Source organism: Myxocyprinus asiaticus, chromosome 46, assembly GCF_019703515.2.
Source record: "Myxocyprinus asiaticus isolate MX2 ecotype Aquarium Trade chromosome 46, UBuf_Myxa_2, whole genome shotgun sequence".
Classification (NCBI taxonomy): domain Eukaryota; kingdom Metazoa; phylum Chordata; class Actinopteri; order Cypriniformes; family Catostomidae; genus Myxocyprinus; species Myxocyprinus asiaticus.
The window spans coordinates 7,155,751-7,181,256 of record NC_059389.1 but is presented as its reverse complement, the minus strand read 5'-3'; the positions used below and the strand labels follow the sequence as shown (position 1 = coordinate 7,181,256).

Here is a 25,506-nt window from a genome sequence, read left to right as displayed (position 1 = left end):
CTGGGAATAAACATTTTGGAATTTACTAGTCTCTGAATGTCTCAAAATGTCTTTTAAACCACACTGTAAATATGAAATCATATACTGGAGATTACATACCATTCAGAATATAATGTTTGGCATAAAAGTAGCCCAAACCGCAACAGACTTACTTTATGTTTTAGAAAATTTAAATTGGAAAAGCAGTAAAAACAAGTAGATGTTTTTTTTTTTTTTTTTGGTACAGTAAGTGTTGGTGCAAGTGTGTTTCTTTTTCCAGATTTATTTTAGTGCATGCAGACTGATAATTAAAAAAAATATATACAGTGAACTGTAACTGATGCGGTTTATTATGCTTTATTGTAATCATAATCAATTTCATTACAAGAAAATATGTACCATTTATTTAGCATTACCAAAGAGCATAAAGAAAGAAAGAAGAAATTAAATCTCAAAATGACCCCGGTCTCCATATTTTTTCTTTTATTTTTACGTAAGAAAAAGATTATAATTAGAGTAAACCGTACACCTAAATTAAAAGAAAGTGAATAAAATGTAATGGCCATAATAATGGTTGCCATTTAAAAGTCTCACACAGTTTAAATCATCAGTTTTGTAATTTTTTGTTAAATATTTTTTAAATCACTGTTGTCTTACTCAGCGTGACAGATTCAGTCATGCTCAAATCTGCAATAATCAAGTTAAGAAACATGATCATTCATCCTTAAGTCTTCTGGTTTTCACACTCTGTAGGAGTGCATCTGCAGCTTTCAACATAGTCGTAGTGATAAAGGATCTCACTGTCATCGGGACACTTCAGCTTCACATTTTTACGGCTGGTTTTCTCCTCCCGGCAGCAAGAACAGCTGTGCATCATGGCATTCATTTGCACAGAATACCTGAGCAGGTTTACAAAAAAAAAATAAAAAAAAAAAACACCAGTCAGATGAATGTAAAAAGCTGGAAGTGATCTTACTGTGGATCCTGATATTTAGTGAGTTTGAGATCTGAAAACAAAAGGTCTATCTGTCTAAGTTTACTGTTCTGTAACTGACAAATCAGCATTTTGTTTTTCAGGACGTGTGTACACTTTACATGCCACAGACAGCTTGATCGTCCAAACAAACATCAACATGTTTGTCCAAGTAGAGTTTCAAGCTGTTTTATGTCAGTGGAAGTGTAACTGTGGAGGAACACCTTGTTCATTAAGTACTGTAATATATTGCTTCTAACATAAATATTCAAGTGGAGTTTGTAGTTCTCTTGCTACAATGAACAATAATAAATGTGCATGCTGTTACTCGTGAAATAATTATACTGTAATTCAACTCTTAGACTGTACAGTTCATCAGATGTTTAAAAAAATCTAATGTTTGTGATGAAATAGCTGTGCACGTGCTCTTACATTGATTGGGTGTCACAGTGGCCACTGCAGAATGGCACTTCAACAGCCTCAATGGATTTACAGTTATTTGCATGCACATTGGTGGTGTTCTTCACTCGAACGCAGTTCTTTGGCTCACCTAAAGGAGGCAGGTAAGCTTGTGTCTGACTCTCTCTCATGAACAAAGTCTCATGCATTTTGTTTTTTGTAGTGCCTTACATTATAATTTTTAAATGACTTAACATAAGTTAAATGCATAAACATGGTAGGGTGGACATAATAATTAAAAAATGTTTAATCGTGTCTGTATATTTTGGGAAAAGAAGCAATATCTTACAGATCTTGCAACATTGATTTGTGTCATATCGCACTGTTTCCTGTAAAGACACAAGCAGAGCAACTGATAAAACCATAAATAAAAAATAAATAAAAAACTAAAGTAAAAGCTCTCAGAACAATTCACACAGCCATCTGAGCACTATGTGATTTTCCAAAATGTATTGTACATTATTTATTGATTTAATACATATTATGAATGTGTATAAAATAATATACATATTTTATTTTCTCAAACACTGCACACAAACTTCTCAACTTATTTAAACCTCAAAGCATTTACTCATCTTTCTTGGGAGCACAAAATGAGTTACAGTATTTATATCAGAGTGTCCAAGATGGTCTTTGCCATATATTGAAAGTTTAGGGTGAACATAGTTTTCAGGCAAATGGCTTTAATTTCTGCCTTGTCCTTTCTTGAACTTGACACCCCCCCAGCAGCAACAGCCGTGTAAAATACAGTACAAACAGACAAAGTGTGTCATGTGTGGAGCTCGAGCTACAGAGATTTTACTTACAGGCTTACAGTCATCTTGATTAAAGTAGGGGCATACTTTTTCAGTCTCAAATATCACAAATGAGCCATTAATTTCATGGCAGGTAACACTTGTACAATTTTCGATGTACTCTTCTCCATTCTAAACAAAAGAATAGACAGGCTACATTAGGACAGAAGAACAGAGAAGATTCTTTGTTAATATGAAAGTGTGAAGAAAAGTAAATGAGTGTTTTAAAAATGTACCTTGAGAACATGGCTGGTGTTGTCTTTCGCATAATAAACACATATTCTTGGCTTACATGTTCCACAGCAGTCTCCTTCTTGTTTCACATATTCAGAACCCTTGGAATGCAAAAACAAGTTTTAAAATTCCATTTGCAGCTTCAGGGCATTTTCAAATCTTAGACTTTTTGAGATCTACCTTTAAAAGTATTGAGGAAAGAGCAAGAGGTGATGGTGTAAGAGAAGGTGAAAGAGAAGGGGACAGCATGGTGGGAGATGATATTAGAGAGAGATGTGACACAAATAAAATAAGATGCACTTTCATTAACACTGGTGTAAATCATGGACTCTCGTTAAAAGAGGATGCACTGAGGATAGAGACTCAACTTCAACAAAAAGAAGCGAGAGGGATGTCATTGGTTAATGAGCCACAATGTTGCTAGTCTACAAGAAGGGAACATCACAATCTGAGCATGCAATGTTGCATTTTTTTAACTTTCTGATTGGTTACAACAGCACAGTACTTCTAAATAAACATTCAGAAATTAAGTATCTGTTTCTATGACTGTGTAAATTGTTTTTAAGAATTGATATTAGTTTGAAGAAATGTGTAAATTTAGCAAAGAAAAACTGCAATACATCAGAAATCAGCAGCCGTACAAAATACAGTACAAACAGACCAAGTGTGTCATGTGTGGAGATTAAACTACACATATTCTACTTACAGGCTTACAGTCATCTTGATTAAAGTAAGGGCAGTTTTTTTTGGTCACAAATAATTCAACTGAGCCATTAATTTTATGGCAGGTAGCTCTCTCACATTTGTTCTTGTACTCATCTCCAACCTAAACAAAAGTAAAGATAGGCTACATGAGGATGGAGGAACAGAGAAGATCCTTTGTTGATATGAAACTGTGGAGAAAAGTGTACAATTGTTTTACAAGGTACCTTGAGAACAAGGCTGGTGTCATCTGGTGCTTTATAAACACAATGTATGGGTATACATGTTCCACAGCAGTCTCCTTCTTGTTTAACATATTCATACCCCTTGGAATGCAAAAACAAGTCTACAGTTTTTATAGTCCAATGGTAGCTTTATAACATTTTCAAATCAAAGTCTTTTTAAGATCTACCTTTAAAAATTTTGAGAAAAGAGCAAATAGAACAAGCGTGGAGCTCGAGCTACACATATTCTACTTACAGGCTTACAATCAGTGGAAGCTGAGACAGGGCAGTTCATTTTGGTGCTCTCTGTAACAATTAAGCCATTAAATTTGCGGCAGGAAATGATTTGACATTTGTAATTTTTCATTTCTCCAACCTAAAAAAAAGCAACATGAGGATTGAAAAACAAAGATTCTTTGTCTGTTAATATAAAAGGATGAAGAACAGTTTTAAGTGTTCTTAAATGTACCTTGAGAATATGGCTGGTGTTGTCTGGCATTTGATAAATACAGCTTATCTGCTTACATGTTCCACAGCACTCTCCTTCTTGTTTCACATTTTCAAAACCCTTAGATTACAAAAAAACAAGTTTATATCTTTAATAGAACAGTGGCAGCTGTACTTTATTTTCAAATAAGAAACTTTAAAAGTTCCCTATCTGTCACTCACTCGACGTTGTGTCAATGTAGTGACACTAGGGGTCACTCTTGGGAGCCCGAGACACCTCTGGTCTTTAATAAAAGACTAATGAAAATTGGCGAGTGGTATTTGCATGCCACTCCCCTGGATATACGGGTATAAAAGGAGCTGGTATGCAACCACTCATTCAGATTTTCTCTTCGGAGCCGAACGGTCATGCTCACTGAGCTGAATTCTACTGTACATTCACCTCTGCTGGATCTGACGGCGCATTTCAGCGGCTTCTCCCTCCTCTGCACTGGTGCACTGCAGAGAATGCCCCTGGGCACTTCGGCAGAAAAAAAAGAGAGTATACTTTCTGATAGAGCCTTTTCCTCTAAAAGAGTATATTTCTCTAAAAGAGCAGCACACATGGAACGTCTTTTTAAAGACGCGTCTTTTTAAAGATGCCTTTCCGATTGTTATTCCTGGTTGCGGTCAGTATCTCTCAACTTCGGATGGTCATGATCACTGTCTTTCGTGTCTGGGTGCGACCCATATGGAGGCAGCGTTTGTGGATGGTTCATGTTCTCATTGCGAGAACATGACCGTGGCAACGTTGCGGTCGCGGCTTGCTTTCGTAAGAAAGGGGGTGGGGGTGGTTTCCGGGGGTGGTCACAAGGAGCCAGGTAAGTGCTTCGATGTCCCTAGACTAAGCACGGCCACGCCATGGTGTGGCACCTCAAGCTCCGCCCTGCCACAAGGCCCCACCTGCCGGTACGTCCGACAACGTTGTCCCCTTGGTCCCCCTTGCGCAGAACTTGGATGCGTGGCTTGCGCTTTCCAATCCATTGTGATGGCTGATCCGGACCGTCTGACTCGGCTACGTGATTCAGTTCACAGGCGCCCGCCTAGGTTCAGCGGTATCCACTTCACCTTGGTCAAGGACTAAAACACTGTTACCTTGTGCGTGGAGATCGCTACCCTCCTACGGAAGGGCGCGATAGAACCAGTCCCTCCAGCCGAGATGAAGAAGGGGTTTTACAGCCCCTACTTCATCGTACCGAAGAAAGGTGGTGGGTTGCAGCCAATCTTGGACCTGCGAGTACTGAACCGGGTCTTACACAGACTCCCGTTCAAGATGCTGACGGAAAAACGCATTCTGGCAAGCGTCCGGCATCAAGATTGGTTCGCGGTGGTAGACCTGAAAGACACGTACTTCCACGTCTCGATCCTCCTCGACACAGACCCTTCCTGCGGTTTGCATTCGAGGGTCAGGTGTATCAGTACAAAGTCCTCCCTTTCGGCCTGTCCTTGTCTTCTCGCGTCTTCACGAAGGTTGCAGAGGCAGCCCTTGCCCTGTTAAGGGAGGTGGGCATTCGCATTCTCAACTATCTCGACGACTGGCTAATCCTAGCTCACTCTCGGGACATGTTGTGCGCACACAGGGACTTGGTGCTCTCACACCTCAGCCGACTAGGGCTTCGGCTCAACTGGGAAAAGAGCAAGCTCCTCCCAGTTCAGAGCATCTCTTTTCTCGGTTTGGAGCTGGACTCAGTCTCTTTGACAATGTGCCTTACGAACGAGCGCACCCAGTCGGTGCTGGCCTGTTTGAAGGCGTTCAAACAGAAAACAGTGGTTCCACTGAAACTTTTTCAGAGGCTCCTGGGGCATATGGCATCCTCAGCGGTTGATGCATATGAGACCACTTCAGCACTGGCTTCAGACTCGAGTCCTGAGATAGGTATGGTGCCATGGGACACATCGCGTGGTCATCACGCCGGTCTGTCACTGTCTTTTCAGCCCTTGGACCGACCTCTCCTTTCTACGGGCAGGTGTTCCCCTAGAACTGGTCTCCAGGCATGTCGTGGCCTGTGGACGGGCCCGCATCTGCATTGGCACATCAATTGCCTCGAGTTGTTGGCAATTCTGCTCGCCCTGTGGAGGTTTCGGCCATTGATCCAGGGAAAGCACGTGTTAGTTCGGACAGACAACACGGCAATGGTAGCATATGTCAACCGCCAAGGCGGTCTGCGCTCTTGTTGTATGTCACAACTTGCCCACTGTCTCCTCCTCTGGAGTCAGCAGCACTTCAAGTCGCTGCGAGCCACTCACATCCCGGGCAACCTCAACACTACAGCGGACGCGCTGTCACGGCAGGTTACCCTCAGGGGAGAGTGGAGACTCCACCCTCAGGTGGTCCAGCTGATTTGGAGTCGATTCGGATGGGCACAGGTGGACCTGTTCGCCTCCCAAGAATCCTCCCACTGCCCACTCTGGTACACCCTCACCGAGGCCCCCCTCGGCATAGATGTGCTGGCACACAGCTGGCCCCCTGGCCTGTGCAAATATGCATTTCCCCCAGTGAGCCTACTTGCACAGACCCTGTGCAAGGTCAGGGAGGACGAGGAGCAGGTTGTCCTGGTAGCACCCTACTGGCCCACCCAGACGTGGTTCTCGGACCTCACGCTCCTCGCAACAGTCCCCCCCGGCAAATTCCCCTGAGGAAGGACCTTCTTTCTCAGGGACGGTGCACCATCTGGCACCAGCGACCAGACCTCTGGAATCTCCATGTCTGGCCCCTGGACGGGACCTGCGGTGGTAGACATGATCACTCAGGCTAGGGCCCCCTCTACGAGGCACCTGTATGCCTTTAAGTGGTGTCTGTTCACTAAGTGGTGTTCTTCCCGACAAGAAGACCCCCAGAGATGCGCAGTTGGATCAGTGCTTTCCTTCCTGCAGGAGAGGTTGGAAGGGAGGCTGTCCCCTTCCACCTTGAAGGTGTACGTAGCCGCCATAGCAGCACACCATAACGCAGTCGACGGTAAGTCCTTAGGGAAGCACAACCTGATCATCAGGTTCCTTAGAGGCACCAGGAGGCTGAATCCCTCCAGACCGCACCTCGTTCCTTCATGGGACCTCTCTGTAGTTCTTCAGGGTCTACAGAGAGCCCCATTTGAGCCTCTGCAGTCAGCTGAGCTTAAGGCACTCTCCTTGAAGACTGCCCTCCTGACCGCGCTCACTTCCGTCAAGAGGGTAGGAGACCTGCAAGCGTTCTCTGTCAGCGAAATGTGCCTGGAGTTCGGTCCGGGCTACTCTCACGTGATCCTGAGACCCCGGCCGGGCTATGTGCCCAAGGTTCCCACAACCCCTTTTAGGGACCACATGGTGAACCTGCAAGCACTGCCCCAGGAGGAGGCAGACCCAGCCCTGTCATTGCTGTGTCCGGTGCACACTTTACGCATCTATTTGGATCGCATGCAGAGCTTTAGGATCTCTGAGCAGCTCTTTGTCTGCTTTGGTGCACAGCAGAAAGGAAGCGCTGTTTCCAAGCAGAGGATCGCCCACTGGCTCATTGACGCCATAACTATGGTATATCACGCCCAGGACATGCCGCCACCGGTAGGGCTACGAGCCCATTCTACCAGGGGTGTAGTGGCTTCCTGGGCCCTGGCCAGGGGTGCCTCTCTAACAGACATTTGCAGAGCATCAGGCTGGGCAACAACCAACACCTTTGCAAGGTTCTACAACCTCCGGGTGGAACTGGTTTTGTCCCAGGTAGTGGAACGCAATTCAAGCGGATAAGCCCGGGATAGCCGGCCGGGAGTATCGCTTGCACATAGCACCTTCCACCTCCTTTTGAGCTGAAGACGTGTGCCATTGATTCCCAGTAGCGTTCACAAGCTTTGTTCCCTGGTTGACTTCCTCCGAGCCCTGTGGCAGTCGAGTTTTTGGAGAGACTCGCTGCCGGCCCAGTACATGTGCTAACTAAGAGTCCTGTTCTGGGGTAGGTGCTCTGCATGTGGCGGTTCCCTGTAAGGCTAACCCCATGCGGTATATATCTTCTGCTAATTCGTTTCCCTGTTGGCAAACTGCGTCTTCCTTGGGCAGAGCCCCTCTGCCCCAGTCTCCATGTTTATAGTAACTCCTCCCCCATTGGGTAGGATCTACCTTGGAGACTCTCCACATGGTCGGAAAGACCATGTGACGTATTCTTCCACTTAAATATCCCCCCTCCCTTTGGGCGAGGTGTGGTCTCCACGGTGTCTTCCCCTTGGGAGGGACACCCCCTGACTAGACCTGGTGGCCCAGTCGGATAATCCCCCTTCTTTTTTAGGGAGTGGAAAAAGAGAAGGGGTTAAGAGGCCATGACTGGGTTAGCCTGTCTCTATCTTTTGGGTAGTCGACTTGTCCCCAAAGGGCCGTTCGACACTCATAACTATGTTGGGGGAGGTTACGTGTTGACCTGGTGTGCTGGCTATGAGACACACAGTAGTCTGCCCACCACACACCGCCAGTTCACATTACACAGTTCAGCCAGTTGTGGCATTTCGTATAGGGACCCCTAGTGTCACTACATTGACACAACTTCGAGTGAGTGACAGATAGGGAACGTCATGGTTACTTGTGTAACCTCCTTTCCCTGCTGGAGGGAACGAGACGTTGTGTCCCTCCTGCCACAACGCTGAACTACCCGCTGAAATGGCCGGACCTTGTCTCGGCTCCTCAGCATAAAACCTGAATGAGTGGTTGCATACCAGCTCCTTTTATACACGTATGTCCGGGTGAGTGGCATGCAAATACCACTCGCCAATTTTCATTGGCCTTTTATCAAAGACCAGAGGTGTCTCAGGCTCCAAAGAGTGACCCCTAGTGTCACTACATCGACACAAAGTCTCGTTCCCTCCATCAGGGAACGGAGGTTACACAAGTAACCATGATGTTTTGCCTGTCATCATTACCTCAGAGCAACTTTTGCAGACTTTATTGACACAAGTCATAACATGTAGTTTAGTCAGCGGGTCTATTTTCATTGTACAGTTACATTCCACACAAGGGTCTGAGGGGATTGTAACGCCAGGCTAAAGAAGAACAAAGGGAGGAAAGTGAACCAACATCACAAATTCAGAAAAGATGGAGATATGGATTTGTGTGCTACATAAAAGCAATGCCTTGTTGTGGTTACATTTATCTTTTTTTAATGTTAAAATGCTACATAGTTTAGGACCAGATTAAACCTGTGAAAATCCCAAAACAGTAAAGAAAATAATCACAGAAAAGCATGTTATAAACATTTTATATATATATATATATATATATATATATATATATATATATATATATACACACATACTACCGTTCAAAAGTTTAGGGTCACTTACTCATTTTTTATTATTATTTTTTTTTTTTTTTCACATTTTAGAATAATAGTGAAGTCATCAAAACTATGGAATAATAGAAATGGAACTATGGGAATTAAGTTGTGACTAAAAAAATCCAAAATAAATCAAAACTGTGTTATATTTTAGCATCTTCAAAGTGGCCACACTTTGCCTAGAATTTGCAGAAATATACTCTTGGCATTTTCTCAGCCAACTTCTTGAGGTATCACCCTGGGATGATTTTTAAACAGTATTGAATGAGTTCCCATCTATGTTGGGCACTTATTGGCTGCTTTTCTTAATTATTCGGCCCAAGTCATCCATTTCAAAAACGTTTCTTTTTAAATACAATTTTAGTTTTATAATTAATTAAATTAATATGTTGGCACAATTATATTTTTGTCTACAAAACTAATTTCAAACATTTAAGCATACGCCTTCAGATCAAAAGATTTTTAAGATCATGAGAAACATTTCAGGCAAGTGACCCCAAACTTTTGACCGGTAGTGTATATATATACACAATACTGTGCAAAAGTTTTAGGCACATAAGATGTTTCACAAAAGAAATTGTCTTAAGATGGTTATTTATATCTTCAGCTTTAGTGTGTCAATATGAAATATAAATGTTAGACTCCCAAACATTACTTTTGCAAATAGAATAGAATAGAATAGAAGAACAGGGAGCTCTGCAACAGATGTCATGGCCCCCACAAAGCCCCCCACTGAACATCGAGTCAGTCTGAGATTACATAAAGAGACAGAAGCAATTGAGACAGATAGAAGAACTGTTGTGAATTCTCCAAGAAGCTTTGAACATCATATCTGCCAACAACCAAGAAAAACTGTGTCCAGGTGTACCTAGGAGATTTGGGGCTATTTTGAAGGCAAATGTGGTCACACCGAATATTGATTTAGCTTTTATATATTTACTGGACTTTGTATGATGTTAACTGATAAATGAAAACTATTTATGGCATTATTTTTTAAAACATCCTCACTATGCAACATTTTTCACAAGTGCCTAAAACTTTTGCACAGTACTGTATATATATATATATATATATATATAAATCTGCAGTTGAAGTCAGATATTTACATACACCTTAGCCAAATACATTTAAACTAAGTTTTTCACAATTCCTGACATTTAATCATATAAAACATCCCCTTCTTAGGTCAGTTAGGATCACTACATTATTTTAAGAGTGTGAAATGTCAGAATAATAGTAGAGAGAATGATTTATTTCAGCTTTTATTTATTTCATCACATTCCCAGTGGGTCAGATGAGATGTTTACATAGACTTTGCTAGTATTTGGTAGCATTTCTTGTAAATTGTTTAACTTGGGTCAAACGTTTTGGGTAGCCTTCCACAAGCTTCTCACAATAAGTTGCTGGAATTTTGTCCCATTCCTCCAGACCGAACTGGTGTAACTGAGTCAGGTTTGTAGGCCTCCTTGCTCGCACACGGTTTTTCAGTTCTGCCCACAAATTTTCTATCTAATTGAGGTCAGGGCTTTGTGATGGCCACTCCAATACCTTGACTTTGTTGTCCTTAAGCAATTTTGCCACAACTTTGGAGGTATGCTTGGAGTCATTGTCCATTTGAAAGACCCAATTGCCACCGAGCTTTAACTTCCTGGCTGATATCTTGAGATTTTGCTTCAATATATCCACATAATTTTCCTTCCTCATGATGTCATCTATTTTGTGAAGTGCACCAGTCCCTCCTGCAGCAAAGCACCCCCACAACATGATGCTGCCACCCCCATGCTTCACGGTTAGGATGGTGTTCTTCAGCTCGCAAGACTCACCCTTTTTCCTCCAAACATAACGATGGTTATTATGGTCAAACAGTTCAATTTTTGTTTCATTAGACCAGAGGTCATTTCTCCAGATCTCTGTAGTCTGGCTTTTTTATGGCAGTTTTGGAGCAGTGGCTTCTTCCTTGCTGAGCAGCCTTTCAGGTTATGTCGATATAGGACTCGTTTTACTGTGGATATAGATGCATGTCTACCTGTTTCCTCCAGCATCTTCACGAGGTCCTTTGCTGTTGTTCTGGGATTGATTAGCACTTTTTGCACAATACTACAGAATGCATCTCCTTCCTGAGTGGTATGATGGCTGTGTGGTCCCATGGTGTTTATACTTGCGTACTATTGTTTGTACAGATGAACGTGGCACCTTCAGGCATTTGGAAATGGCTCACAAGGATGAACCAGACTTGTGGAGGTCCACTTTTTTTTTTCTGAGGTCTTGGCTGACTTCTTGTGATTTTCCCATGATGTCAAGCAAAGAGGCACTGAGTTTGAAGGTAGGCCTTTAAATACACCCACAGGTACACCTCCTATCAGAAGCTAATAGGCAAATTGTCTAAAGGCTTGACATTATTTTCTGGAATTTTCCAAGCTGCTTAAAGGCACAGTTAACTTAGTGTATGTAAACCTCTGACCCACTGGAATTGTGATATAGTCAATTAAAAGTGAGTTAGGGTTAGAGTGTAATTTAAAAATCTGTCAACGTCTAGCAACGACTTAAACAACGACTTGCCAAAACTATAGTTTGCTAATATTAAATCTGTGGAGTGGTTAAAAAAATAGTTTTAATGACTTCAACCTAAGTGTATGTAAACTTCTGACTGCAATTGTATATATATATATATATGTATATATATAAATCAAAAGTAATGAACCCTGCAGTAAGCTCACCATGTACTCAGTGTTATTGTACACACAGACATCTTTGGGCACTGGTAATAAAAATAAAAATGTTAGAAATTGCTTAAAGGAATGGTTCTGTAATTATTTACATCCATTATTTATCAACCTCATGCTGTTCCAAACACATTTTATTTTTTATTTTTCCGTGGAACATAAAAGGAGAAATTAAAAAAAAAATGTACTGATCAGTCTTTTCCATACAATTACAATGACCTCATGTTAAGTCAAAGGTCTGGCTACACAAGAGTAGTGAGCTGTTACCTGAAGAACAAACACAACCAGATCATTGATTCCAGTGAGTAAAACAGGATCAGTCCAGTTTGTAAACAATTCAGTCACTACAGTTTTGTTAACTAGATCAGTACATACATTGAAAGGTTAAAAAAAATCAGAAGACTATTGTGTCCTTTCTGAAGGTAGAAAGAAATTGTCCATGGTCTACGGACACATTTTTGTTTGCTGTTTACAGTGTCTAGAGCTATCACAGAGACTGGTGAGATACCTTACAACACTTATTTCAGTAATATCTCTCAGGGAGTAGGAACATTTTTTCGTACCTTTCCATGAAAAAAATCGCTTTCAGCACCTTTCATTTACATAAAATGTTGTTTTTTTTTTTTTTTTTTTTTTTTTTGTAGAACTACAATGATATGTGAACAGTTACTTAGACTGCAGGTTTAAAGATTATATATTAAGTTTGTAGATCAATGAAATTTCAGACTTACCACAGGGTGGACAACAACTGTTCGTAGGTGTATGATCCGCAAACTCATATCCCACATCACATCTTTTCTTAAGACACTGCTCGAAATCACATGCTGAATGGGGGGGGGGGGGGTTCTTGTTAAATGATTATTATTATTTTTTAATTTTGATACGTTTATGACTTGTTACTTTAAAGCTGGAACAAATTCTAAGTTGCTACATGCTCAGTCACTTTCTATGGCAGCACCAGCAACCTCAATTTAGAGACAGTCTGAGGGGAGAATTCACTAAGAATTAATGGTAAAAGCAGTGTTTATTTGCATGTACTTTCTGCGTTGGTTTAGAACCCAAATCACTAAAGGCAACAGACCCACAAAATTTGTTCTGAATGCAATTTGCATGTACAATTCCAATCTTGTATACCGGTTCTGAGCACTATATTAGCTGAGGATGCAACAAACACTGACACTCTGCTGGGACTGTACAGTATCACTCCACAACTGTGATCCAGACCATTGAATCATCTCTTTAAAATGCTGAAAGTGCGCTTGACTACACCACGCATCTGGATACAGTACAGTGCCTATAGAAAGTCATCATACCTTGTCAAAATCCTTATCATTTGTCACATTACACCCTTGAAATTTAAATAAATTTGATCTAACCTTTTCCAGCTGTATTTACACACTATAACCTTCAACACCAAAGTGAAAATAACATGTAAAAAAATTCTGAACAATTATAAAAAATGAATTAGTAAAATACCTGGTTTTAGATAAGTGATCAGCCCTCTAAGGGTAACCATTACAGACTTGCTCAGGTGCAACCAATCACCTTTCAGATCACATACCTGACTAATTGGTCCCCACCTGACATAAGCTGTAGTGGTTTTGATTACTTCAAAATAAAACCGGCTGTTCCATGAGGATTCCATTACTCGTAGTGGTTGATTGGGAAGGTGCTAACAAAAGGGCCGTAGGATAAAACTGTGGAAAGGCACAGGTTAGGAGAAGGGCACAGAAAGATTTCTAAGGCTTTAACCTTCCCTTGAGTACTGTTCAGAGCATTTTTAAGAAGTGGAGAGTGCATGGCACCACCAAACCTTGCCTCGATCGGGCAGTCCCTCCAAACTGGATGACTGTGCCCGGAGGATATTGATCAGGGAAGCTATCAAGAGGCCAAAGGCAACTTTAAAGGATTTACAAGCCCTTATGACTGAGATTGATCGGTCTGTGCATGTGAAAACAATCTCCCAAACTTTTCACAAAACTGGCCAGCATGGCAGGAAAGAAGTCTCTTCTGAAAAAATGCCAGACTAATGCTGTGTCTGAAATTGCCCACTCGTTCTCTCATTCACTGTTTTCAATATAGTGTATGCCAGTGAGTGCACTATGTCAGCAAGGAGTGAATGAAGGTTTTGCTGGTGAAAAGCATGGCTATGCTGGTTCACCACTACATCAACATAGAACCAATACTAACCAGCATGAACCAGCCTAGACCAGCTGGGGAAATGCATGCTGGCTATGCTGGTCTTTTCAGCTGGGAACCTGGAAAACTTGAGCAAATTCAGTAATTATTATTCTCAAAAGCACTCATTCTATCAACGCTGAAACTTGTAAACACAACTCGGCTTCCAGGTGGACTGATTAAATGTCCTGTGTGCTTCTACTCACAGATGTCCCATCAAACCATCCAATCAGATTTGCGCTGAGTTGATCAAGAAAGCATTTTCCAGTTTTTGTGCTATGCGCTTCAGACATAGAGCACAGACAGTGGGTGGTCCGTGGGCATGCCATCTGAGGCTGAGACTAGAGAAAACCAAACACAGCACAGCACCCAGAACATGCCAAACCTACTGTGAATCATGGTGGTGGCAACATTATATTGTGGGGTGTTTCTCTTCAGCATTCCCCTTTAGGAAAGGCAATGACCCAAAACACACAAACAAAAAAACAACGCAGTGGCTTAAAGATCGGAAGGTCAAAGTCCTTGAGTGGCTAAGTCAGAGCCCTGACCTAAATCCAATAGAAAACCTGTGGATGGACTTGAAGAGAATGGTCCAATACCTCCACAATTTGACTGAACTCAAACAATTCTGCAAGGGATAATGGGCAAATATTCCCCAATCTATGTGCACGAAGCTAGTGGAGACATCCAAACAGACTGATGGTTGTCATTAAAGCAAAAGGTAGCTCTACAAAGTATTAAATATGGGGTATGATCACTTTTCAAACCCAGTTATTCTAGTTTTTCATCTTTTATACATTTTTGGATCTGTTGCCTTTTTTTTCTTTACTTGAATGTTGTAAGGCAAAATTATATAAAGCTGGAAAAAATATATTTTTAATGTGTTTTGATTTCAAGCTGTAAGACAAAAAAAGTGACTATTCCAACGGGGTATGATGATTCTCATTAGGCATTGTATATGCCAGGTTATAACAATTTCCTTAATGATCATTTCATAATTATTTAATGAATTCATTCATTCAGTTTACCACCTGATTTTCTCAGACAGTAATAGTGCAATGTTTATTGCGACAGGCAAATACAGTAGCACAGATTTTTGTAAATGAAGCACAATCTATAATGTGCCTAATTTACATAGAAATGAGGCATGTTTGCATGAAAAGGAATGACAAAGACTTATTTTAAATACTCAAGACACAGCACTTTTTCAGCACTGACTGTGCCTATAAGATGCAAATCTTTTGATCTTAAATCAAAAGGAAATTAAATATCATCTCATTTTGTCTGATGACTCACCACAGGTTGGGCAGCAGTTTTCTGTTGTGTTTTTGTATCCGACACCACAGACATTTTGAGGTGGACACTTGAAAGGCACTTTCACACGCATGCCCATATCAGTGCAATTGTATGCAGCACAGTTATCGGTCCATGTATCCCCGGGCTACAGAGGTTAGTTGCACTTTGTTAGTCACTATGGTAATCATTGTTAATTATGATCATAAATAATAGTAAGAATGAGTGAAGTCTGACTTCTCTGACTAAAATGGATTCAAAACAGCTTACTAAGCTGTTTCTGTAAACTGAAAACTGAGTTCATCGTGGCAGTATAAAGGTTGAAACCCTAACACAAGACTTTTATATTAATTTTAATAAAAAAATATTCTCCATGAAGAGACACACCTGTTTAGGCGATCCATCAAGGCCAGTGCAATCTTTAAGGAGGAAATTATAACAAAATCAACAAAAACATGACATCAAGGCGCATTAATCTAATAGAGGGGTAAATGAAGTAACATTTCTTACCGCAGTAAGCTGTACATTTATCTGACGTTAGATTAACCAGATATGTGTTATCAGGACAGTAACAACCTTCCATTAACCTTTGATTACAATCTTCTCCTTGACATTCTTTCCCCAAAACCAGATCATTGGAACTTGTTGTAATTACAAAAAAGAAGCACATCAGAAATGGAGACTGTTAAACACAGAGATTTTCCCCCATTTATTGAGGACTGTTATTTTACGGATTTGAACTGTTAGAGAGAGAGAGAGAGAGAGAGAGAGAGAGAGAGACTATTACCTTGTACTGCAGGTTTTTACCATTGTAGGACCACATGCCTTGTATACTTTGCCTTTGGTGCAATTGTATGCTGTCATAGAAACCAACAAAAATCAAGAAATTCAGAATATGTGATGCAACATATTATATCAACACCGTGAATTACCAGTTGAGTGTGAAGTAACATTATACCTTAAATTTTATTTATAAAATGTTTAATTATAAAATGTTTTAGGAAGTTACTCAAGTGTAAGATACAATAAAATATACACACATACATAGTTAAAACACTTATTTTACTACAACGATGGCTCATTCTGCGGTCTTACCACATAGCCCTTTGAGTTCAGCTGAGTTTCTCCAGTCCACACAGACAGAATACTGCCGACATAGCTGGGCATATGCCTCCAGACTGGCACAAGTGGAATAATTTCCCATGTGGCACACATCAAACTTGCATGCCTTGTAATAATTTTCATAAGGAACAAAGTCATGGCATTCCTTAAACAAACTGTGGAGAAAAAACAAACTCTGACTTTCAATATCAGCATCATTATCTTTACATAGGAATATAAAACTCTTCAGAAAAGTTCACAAAAAAGAAAATGATGTCATCATTTACTCACCCTCATTTTATTCCAAACCCTTATGACTGGTTCTCGTTGTTATTGTCCGTGACAAAAAAGGTGATATTTTTAACAAATGTAATAGTGAATTTTTGTTTTCCCGAATAATTAAGTGAATTGGTAAAAGTGCTTTCAGTCTTAAATATGACAATAAATAAATAAATAAAATTAAAAAAAATGAGCTAGAGTGGAAGTCCAGATTTCCAGTAATTAATTTTTTTTTTTTTTTTTTTTTACACAAAGTTATCGGTGTGGTTTAGAAGACCTGGTATAACTGTTGAGTTGTATGGACTTATTTTATCATATTTTTATTGTGCTTTTTTGTCATTTTGGAACTTGACAGTGCCCATTCTCATTCACTTTCATTATATGGAAAAGAATGGGCAGCACGTTCTTCAAAGTTTCACCAAAAGTTTCTTCTTTTAGAATGACATGAATGTGAGTAAATTATGATTTACTTTTTATGTTTTTTTATGTACTTTTAAAACTGCAAAACTGTGACATGTAAACTGAAGTATAACATTGCTTCTCAGTGTTTTAATCAAACTACAAATAATGCCACAGTTCTAATGAGAATTTATGTTTACTGTATATTTTTGGCTTTGCCTTACTTGCTCTTGATGACCTCACAGGCAGTGTTATTTTGCAGTTTACACGTATCATTTGTATAATGATGTGTGGCATTGCATCCTGGGGGTACCATCCACAACCCTGCCATGTTCTCACATGATGTGTCGATTGTACCATTGGGAAGTCTACAGTCATCTTTGGTGTAATTGTTACAAACCCCTTCAAAATGTCAACAGATTTTAAACATTTTAACTAATAGAAACATGACCTTAAACAAGTCAAACTATATGCAACTTTTTAATTTCAATTCAACTAAATCAGGATGCAGACTAATTCACCAGACATTTTGAATTAACAAAAGCATTCAAAGGCAAAATGTACATAATTTTGTACAACTAATTATTTATATACATTCTAAATTTAAGTAATACACAAAACTTGCTTTTTTCAAGTCCCCAAAACAGAAAAATAAAATCTATAAACACAATTACCATTATACTTATTGTGCCTAGAGATTTCTGATCTGTACTCACCACACTGTCCCTCTGTATTATCATGGAAGTAGGAGAAAGGGAGTTTGATATAAAAGTTGTGAAAAGAGACTAAAATCTGAGCTTTAATCTCAGAGATGTACACAAGTACTCCTATGCCAGAAGTAGTGATAGTGAAGGCTTCATTTATGTATGTGGGTTTCTTCACAACATCATTAACATAGACCTGTGGGAAACAAGGCCTTTATGAGTTATGATGAGAATCTTGCTTGAGAATACCATGTGTTATTTTGCAATGTGCCATGAAAACCATGTGAGCAAAAAATTACATTACTAAATGATAATTGTGTTGTTGCAGAGTTAAGGGTTGGAAATATGCTTTGAATGATTTTCAGAAGTCTGTGAATGTTTGTGAACAGATTTGTTTGCAGTTGTCCTGACACTTACTTGGATAACTTCAGTGTTACTTGTCAGCTTGATTTTGTAGGATTTGTAATTCACAATCACATACTCAGGGCAAGCAAGATGTTTTGATAAGTTACAATAATAGTTTTTAGCATGGACACTGAAATTGTATTTTGGGATGATTTCTTGGACCAACACATAGGTGCAGTTTCCTTGTAAATCATAATATGCTCCAACGAACGTTTGGTAATGAGAGTCACCCCAGCCAGTGCATTTACCTGTTGTTTCAGAAAAAAAAAAGAAGAATGAAACCAAAGTTAAAAATAATACATTACTAAAGACAATATTACAGTAATTATTGAATGTAGTAATACCTTTAAGAGTAACATTAATAGTATACAAGTTTACTTGAGTACAGTTTAAACTCACATGGACATTCATACTTGCAGTAGCCATTGTCATAATACACCTCAGCTTTCAGTCCATTGGCACATTTAGGTATGAATGGATCCTTTAGGTCACACTGTAAAGAGGATGAGTTGCAAAGTAAAAATAGAGACTTTCTTTTAAATATTATGCACCTACAAAATACCAACTAATATTATAAAGTTATATAGTATTTATATGTAGTTATTTTTGCGGTGATTGTTATTTTCTTATATTTATACTCTATATAGTATATACTTTATATACAGTGTACAGTATATACAGCTCTGGAAAAGATTAAGAGACCACTGCAAAATTATCAGTTTCTCTGGATTTACTATTTATAGGTATGTGTTTGAGTAAAATTAAAAATTTTGTTTTATTCTATAAAGTACTGACAACATTTCTCCCAAATTCCAAATAAAAATACTGTAATTTAGATGATTTATTTGCAGAAAATGACAACTGGTCAAAATAACAAAAAGGATGCAGACCTCAAATAATGACCTTGCACGTGGCTTGATTCATGCGTCCTTCACAAAGACGAATCTGCATGATTCCACCCTTTCTGAAGCACCCCCAGATCATCACAATCCTCCACCAAATTTCGGTGATGATCTGGGGGTGCTTCAGAAAGTCTGGAGTTTGGCAGATTCGTCTTTGTGCAGGACGCATGACTCAAGCCAAGTACAAAGTTATCCTGGAAGAAAACTTGCTTCCTTCTGCTCTGACAATGTTCCCCAACTCTGAGGATTGGTTTTTCCAGCAGGACAATGCTCCATGCCACACAATCAAGGTGTGGATGGAGGACCACCAGATCAAGACCCTGTCATGGCCAGCCCAATCTCCAGACTTGAAACCTATTGAAAACCTCTGCAATGTGATAAAGAGAAAGAGGGATGGCCACAAGCAAACAAACAAAGCTGAGCTGCTTGAATTTTTATGCCAGGAGTGGCATAAAGTCACCCAACAGCAATGTGATAGACTGGCAGAGAGCATGCCAAGACGCATGAAGGTTGTGATTGAAAATCAGGGTTATTCCACCAAAAATTTATTTCTGAACTCTTCCAAATGAGGCAGGATAAATGATTAACCATCCTATTAGCCCTGTTTGGGGTATGGCTTTGGCAGACCAATGAGGTGGGAGCTACCATAACATTTAAGCACCCTTATTTTGACGGGTGTATACGTGTCCTGGTGATTCTAGGTTCCTCGCTCCCTGGCATTTCCATTTCTGTTCCTGTTTCCGTTCAGGTATGTTGAGGCTTTGCTCATGGTGTAATGATGTGAACATCTCAAGGCTAATATGCTTATGTACAGTTTGATTAGAGCGGAGCTGGTGGCGTGTGCGTTGTGGCGAGTTGGCGGCGGAGGTCGCTTTCATGTATGTCTTATATTTACCTTAAATCTCTAGGTTGCATTTTGTGGGGATATTCATGGTATTATGTTCACAGTAACAGAAACATTAGCAGATGGTTGAATGATGGCCGGTATACTGAGCCACGGTACCTGTTGTGAATAGCCATACAACATTGTGTCTGGTGTTTGTTCGACCCAATCGTAAGTACGCCTCTCCCTTTTCACATTGGGGCTCGCTAGGTGTAGTTTAACACTCGGGTCTTTTGGTTAAGGTAAGCATGGGGAGTTGAACATCCAAATCTTCTCTAAGTTTTGCTTACGGGCTTTGTCTTTGCTGTTTTGCTTTGCGGCTCGCTTGGGCTGTCGTTTACGAGCTTCACGTTCGCTGTGATGGATATCTTTGTTTGTTTGTGTAGTTTTGTTTGTTTCTCTTTATTTGCACTTTGCGCTGTGTCTTTTCCTTTCTTTTGTTTTGTTATTTTTCATTGCTACAGTGTCAATTAATTTTGTTGCTATTTCTGTTGATTTGTTTTTTATTTATTTCAGGTTTATTATATTACTATTATTTGTTTTGCAACCACATGTACTGTGAGAGGCTGTTTGCTAAATCAGTGCATTTCTCTGCCTCGAACCTGTTATTTCAGGTTCGCTTTCCCACACTGTCACCTTACTATTGATGTGGTGTATATTGTTGCTGTGTCATATTGTTTCTATTGTATAGTGTTTATGATTTTCATTTTATTTACTGCCAACAATCATTCTGGCATTACTCAGGCACTGTTTAACCACCTTTGCTGCATGTGGTGGTGTCAGTGGGCCTGAGTGCTATAGCCACCACACCACGGTGTCTGTAAAATTTATTTTGTTTGTTTTCTTTCTTTGATTATAGTTTAGTGTTATTTCTGTGTAATCCCGGGTTAATTTGTGGGCTTTTCTCTCCAGGAGCCAGTGAGGTCTCGGTGGGGAACAGGGGAGGCTAGCTGCCTTCATTCGGTGGTGTGTGCTTCACAGTGTGCTGAGTGTGCCAACACAACAACTTCCTTATGGTGTGTGTGTGTGTGTGTGGTGTTTGACGATTTGGTGTGAATTAAGGTGGGTTTGGATGACCTCCCGAGTTGTGGCTGGCCTGCTTTGTACCCGCTAAGCCTGGCCCTGGAGAATTGTTAATTTTAAAATTCTTATTGTGCTTCATGGGAGAGAGAATCTATATTTATATGATACATTTTTAATGATGCTGAAGGGTTATAATAAAATATACTTTTTGTACTGATACTCACGTCTCACTTTCTCTTATTTCTTTGCCTTCAATTTGTAAAACTTACCTGTGTGCCCTTATTGTGAGTATTTCCCTGGCTCTCCCCCAGGGTGGCGTAGTCGGATTTAACTTATTTTTGTTTCATGTTTCCCTCCATTTGGGAATGCCACACTAAGTTAAAACATTAGTATTGTGTTGTTTAAACATGAATATGAACTTGTTCCCTATCTGTCACTCATTCGACGTTGTGTCGATGTAGGGATACTAGGGGTCACTCTTGGGAGCCCGAGACACCTCTGGTCTTTGATAAAAGGCCAATGAAAATTGGCGAGTGGTATTTGCATGCCACTCCCCCAGACATACGGGTATAAAAGGAGCTGGTATGCAACCACTCATTCAGATTTTCTCTTTGGAGCCGAACAATCATGCTCACTGAGCTGAATTCCCACGACTGTTCATTCACCTCTGCTGGATCTGATGGCGCATTTCAGCGACTTCTCCCCACTCTGCACTGGTGCACTGCAGAGAACGACCCTGGGCGCTTCGGCAGAAAAAGGAGTATATTTCTCTAAAAGAGTATATTTCTCTAAAAGAGCAGCACACATGGAATGTCTTTTTAAAGACGCGTCTTTTTAAAGATGCATTTCCTTTGTGTGTTATTCCTGGTTGCGCTCGTTATCTCTTGCCTTCTGACGGTCACGATCACTGTCTTTCGTGTCTGGGCACTGCTCACGTGGAGACAGCGTTCGTGGATGGGTCATGTACTCATTGCGAGAACATGTCCATGGCAACGATGCGGTCGCAGCTTACCTTCGTAAGAAAGCAAGCCACCCCAGAGGCTCTCCTTCTACACATGGGTATGAGGCCAGCGCGGCTAGCACTGGGGGCAATTTGGTGACCCCAATGGGACCACCTCCGCCGGGTATCCCCCCGCGGTCCTCCCATTCCCCAGCACACTCGTCTGCCCCGATCGGGCTTCCGGATGAGTCCGCCGGTTCGTCTCACGGCGAGTTCGACCTCTTATTCGGAGCCCACGAAAGTGATGAGCTCTCGAGCGCAGCATCGGAGAGTGGGCTTGTCCCGTCGGTCACGGAAGCCTCAGCTGGGCTCCTCCAGTCGGGTGCGGTTGCTCGGCCACATGCTGACGTGGAGATGACAACATGCTTTCCCGGGCAGCCACGAGCGTCGGGCTAGAGTGGAACTCTGCTCTCCCCTGAACCCTCGCGGCTCGATGATTGGTTCCTGGACTCACGGCGCCTTCCGCCCCTGAGCGCCCAGCTGTGGCACAAATCCGCCCCTGATGTGACAGTCTCCACGGGTCATGAGGACAGGCCTCTTCCTCCCCCGTCACGGGCTGTTCTGGGGGTGGTCACAAGGAGCCAGTTAAGTACTTTGATGTCCCTGAACTCAGCACAGCCACGGTTTGCATTCGAGGGTCAGGCGTATCAGTACAAGGTCCTCCCTTTCGGCCTGTCCTTGTCCCCTCGCATCTTCATGAAGGTCGCAGAGGCAGCCCATGCCCCGTTAAGGGAAGTGGGCATTCACATTCTCAACTATCTTGACGATTGGCTAATCCTAGCTCACTCTCGGGACATGTTGTGTGCACACATGGACTTGGTGCTCTCACACCTCAGCCGATTAGGGCTTCGGGTCAACTGGGAATAGAGCAAGCTCAGAGCATCTCTTTTCTCGATTTGGAGTTGGACTCAGTCTCTTTGACAGAGTGCCTCATGAACGAGCGTGCACAGTCGGTGCTGGCCTGTTTGAAGGCATTCAAACAGAAAACAGCGGTTCCACTGAAACACTTTCAGAGGCTCCTGGGGCATATGGCATCCTCAGCGGTGGCCACCCCGCTCAGGTTGATGCATATGAGACCACTTCAGTACTGGCTTCAGACTCGAGTCCCGAGATGGGCATGGCGCCGCGGGACACATCGCGTGGTCATCACGCCGGTCTGTCGCCGTCTTTTCAGCCCTTGGACCGACCTCTCGTTTCTATGGGCAGGTGTTCCCCTAGAACAGGTGCGTTGTGGTCATGACAGACGCCTCCAAAATGGGCTGGGGTGCTGTGTGCAACGGACACGCAGCCGCCGGCTTGTGGACGGCCCGCGACTGCATTGGCACATCAACTGCCTTGATTCTGCTTGCCCTGTGGAGGTTTCGGCTGTTGATCCAGGGCAAGCACGTGTTAGTTCAGACAGACAACACGGCAATGGTAGCATATGTCAACCGCCAAGGCGGTCTGTGCTCTCGTTGTATGTCACAACTCGCTCGCTGTCTCCTCCTCTGGAGTCAGCAGCACTTCAAGTCGCTGCGAGCCACTCACATCCCCAGCGACCTCAACACTACAGCGGACGCGCTATCACGGCAGGTTACCCTCAGGGGAGAGTGGAGACTCCACCCTCAGGTGGTCCAGCTGATTTGGAGTCGATTCGGACAGGCACAGGTAGATCTGTTCTCCTCCCAAGAATCCTCCCACTGCCCGCTCTGGTACGCCCTGACCGAGGCACTCCTCGGCATAGACGTGCTGGCACACAGCTGGCCCCCTAGCCTGCGCAAGTATGCGTTTCCCCCAGTGAGCCTACTTGCACAGACTCTGTGCAAGGTCAGGGAGGATGAGGAGCAGGTCGTCCTGGTAGCACCCTAATGGCACACCCAGACGTGGTTCTCGGACCTCATGCTCCTTGCAACAGCCCCCCCCCCCCGGCGAATTCCCCTGAGGAAGACCTTCTTTCTCATGGACGGGGCACCATCTGGCACCCGCGACCAGACCTCTGGAACCTAAGCGGTCTACCTAAGCTGTCTACCACCTGCGGTGGTAGGCACGATCACTCAGGCTAGGGCCCCCTCTACGAGGTGCCTGTATGCCTTTAAGTGGCGTTTGTTCGCTAAGTGGTGTTCTTCCCGACGGGAAGACCCCAGAGATCCGCAGTCGGATCGGTGCTTTCCTTCCTGCAGGAGAGGTGGGAAGGGAGGCTGCCCCCTTCCACCTTGAAGGTGTACGTTGCTGCTATAGCAGCAAACCATGACATAGTGGACGGTAAGTCCTTAGGGAAGCACGACCTGATCATCAGGTTCCTGAGAGGCGCCAGGAGGCTGAATCCCTCCAGACCGCACCTCGTTCCCTCATGGGACCTCTCTGTAGTTCTTCAGGGTCTACAGAGAGCCCCCTTTGAGCCTTTGCAGTCAGCTGAGTTCAGGCACTCTCTTTGAAGACTGCCCTCCTGACTGCACTCACTTCCATCAAGAGGGTAGGAGACCTGCAAGCATTCTCTGTCAGCGAAATGTGCCTGGAGTTCGGTCCGGGCTACTCTCACGTGATCCTGAGACCCTGACAGAGCTATGTGCCCAAGGTTCCCACGACCCCTTTTAGGGACCAGATGGTGAACCTGTGAGCGCTGCCCCAGGAGGAGGCAGACGCAGCCCTGTCGTTGCTGTGTCCGGTATGCGCTTTACGCATCTATTTGGATCGCATGCAGAGCTTTAGGATCTCTGAGCAGCTCTTTGTCTGCTTTGGTGTACAGCGGAAAGGAAGCACTGTCTCCAAGCAGAGGATCACCCACTGGCTCATAACAAGAGTATGTGCAATATTTATAGTGATATACTAAATGCAAGAATAGCTGACAGAGCTGCATGGTGTATCGGTGCGTACTGACACACTTCGACCACTGATGCCACTTGAATAAAAAGGCAAAAATAAAATAAAATAAAAATTAAGACTAACTCAGAGTAAATCGTGTAGCATTTGGCTACATTATATTTTAATTACCTGATTACTCTGAAATTAATTACTTACTAAACAGTCCTTGATGACATCTTTCCTTCCTTCACTTTTGGCCTCTAGCAGGTGAGGAGGATTTTCAGACAGACGGATTGCAGAATAATTGAGATAGGGAAATGTGTAGCGTAGTAAAACACAGGGAGCTGGCCTGTGACTGATAGAGTTACTCACCAGGGCAAGATTATTTTGTGACAATGACACCGGTTTGGCGCAATAGAAGGGGAACACATGTCTGGTCTGAGCACATTTGTGTGGGTTGGAGGTGCGAGGATCCGCCATTTACTCGACAACATCTTAAAGAATGGTGGCACGCTACAGGCAAATATTAAATGATTGTTCTTGGAATGTTAAGATTCTATATCAAAATATTAAAATAAAGATGAGGATGCATGTATTTATAACAGCTTATAATAGAATTTTAAGAACTATATCAGATGTTATGAATAAAAAAAAAATAAAAAAAATAAAAAAAACAGGAACACATTATGGGGGATTG

At 42.1% G+C, this 25,506-nt stretch overlaps 1 protein-coding gene across 1 annotated transcript in view; it reads right to left on the bottom strand.

Moving 5' to 3' along the window:
• Positions 1 to 253: 253 nt before the first annotated feature.
• Positions 254 to 25,506, bottom strand: part of LOC127435680 (mucin-2-like) — a 56,809-nt gene continuing 31,556 nt past the window's right edge. The window contains exons 27-47 of the mRNA XM_051689317.1: positions 18,620 to 18,713; positions 18,233 to 18,468; positions 17,828 to 18,011; positions 17,336 to 17,513; positions 16,428 to 16,609; positions 16,120 to 16,189; positions 15,843 to 15,973; positions 15,720 to 15,751; positions 15,336 to 15,480; positions 12,593 to 12,685; positions 11,856 to 11,896; positions 8,726 to 8,845; positions 3,835 to 3,933; positions 3,622 to 3,741; positions 3,369 to 3,467; positions 3,146 to 3,265; positions 2,442 to 2,540; positions 2,218 to 2,337; positions 1,701 to 1,740; positions 1,385 to 1,502; positions 254 to 878 (exon numbers count right to left, since the gene is read on the bottom strand). Of these exons, the coding sequence (XP_051545277.1) occupies positions 704 to 878; positions 1,385 to 1,502; positions 1,701 to 1,740; positions 2,218 to 2,337; positions 2,442 to 2,540; positions 3,146 to 3,265; positions 3,369 to 3,467; positions 3,622 to 3,741; positions 3,835 to 3,933; positions 8,726 to 8,845; positions 11,856 to 11,896; positions 12,593 to 12,685; positions 15,336 to 15,480; positions 15,720 to 15,751; positions 15,843 to 15,973; positions 16,120 to 16,189; positions 16,428 to 16,609; positions 17,336 to 17,513; positions 17,828 to 18,011; positions 18,233 to 18,468; positions 18,620 to 18,713 (2,496 nt within the window). The 3' untranslated portion in view covers positions 254 to 703. The remainder of the gene's footprint in view (positions 879 to 1,384; positions 1,503 to 1,700; positions 1,741 to 2,217; positions 2,338 to 2,441; positions 2,541 to 3,145; positions 3,266 to 3,368; positions 3,468 to 3,621; positions 3,742 to 3,834; positions 3,934 to 8,725; positions 8,846 to 11,855; positions 11,897 to 12,592; positions 12,686 to 15,335; positions 15,481 to 15,719; positions 15,752 to 15,842; positions 15,974 to 16,119; positions 16,190 to 16,427; positions 16,610 to 17,335; positions 17,514 to 17,827; positions 18,012 to 18,232; positions 18,469 to 18,619; positions 18,714 to 25,506) is intronic.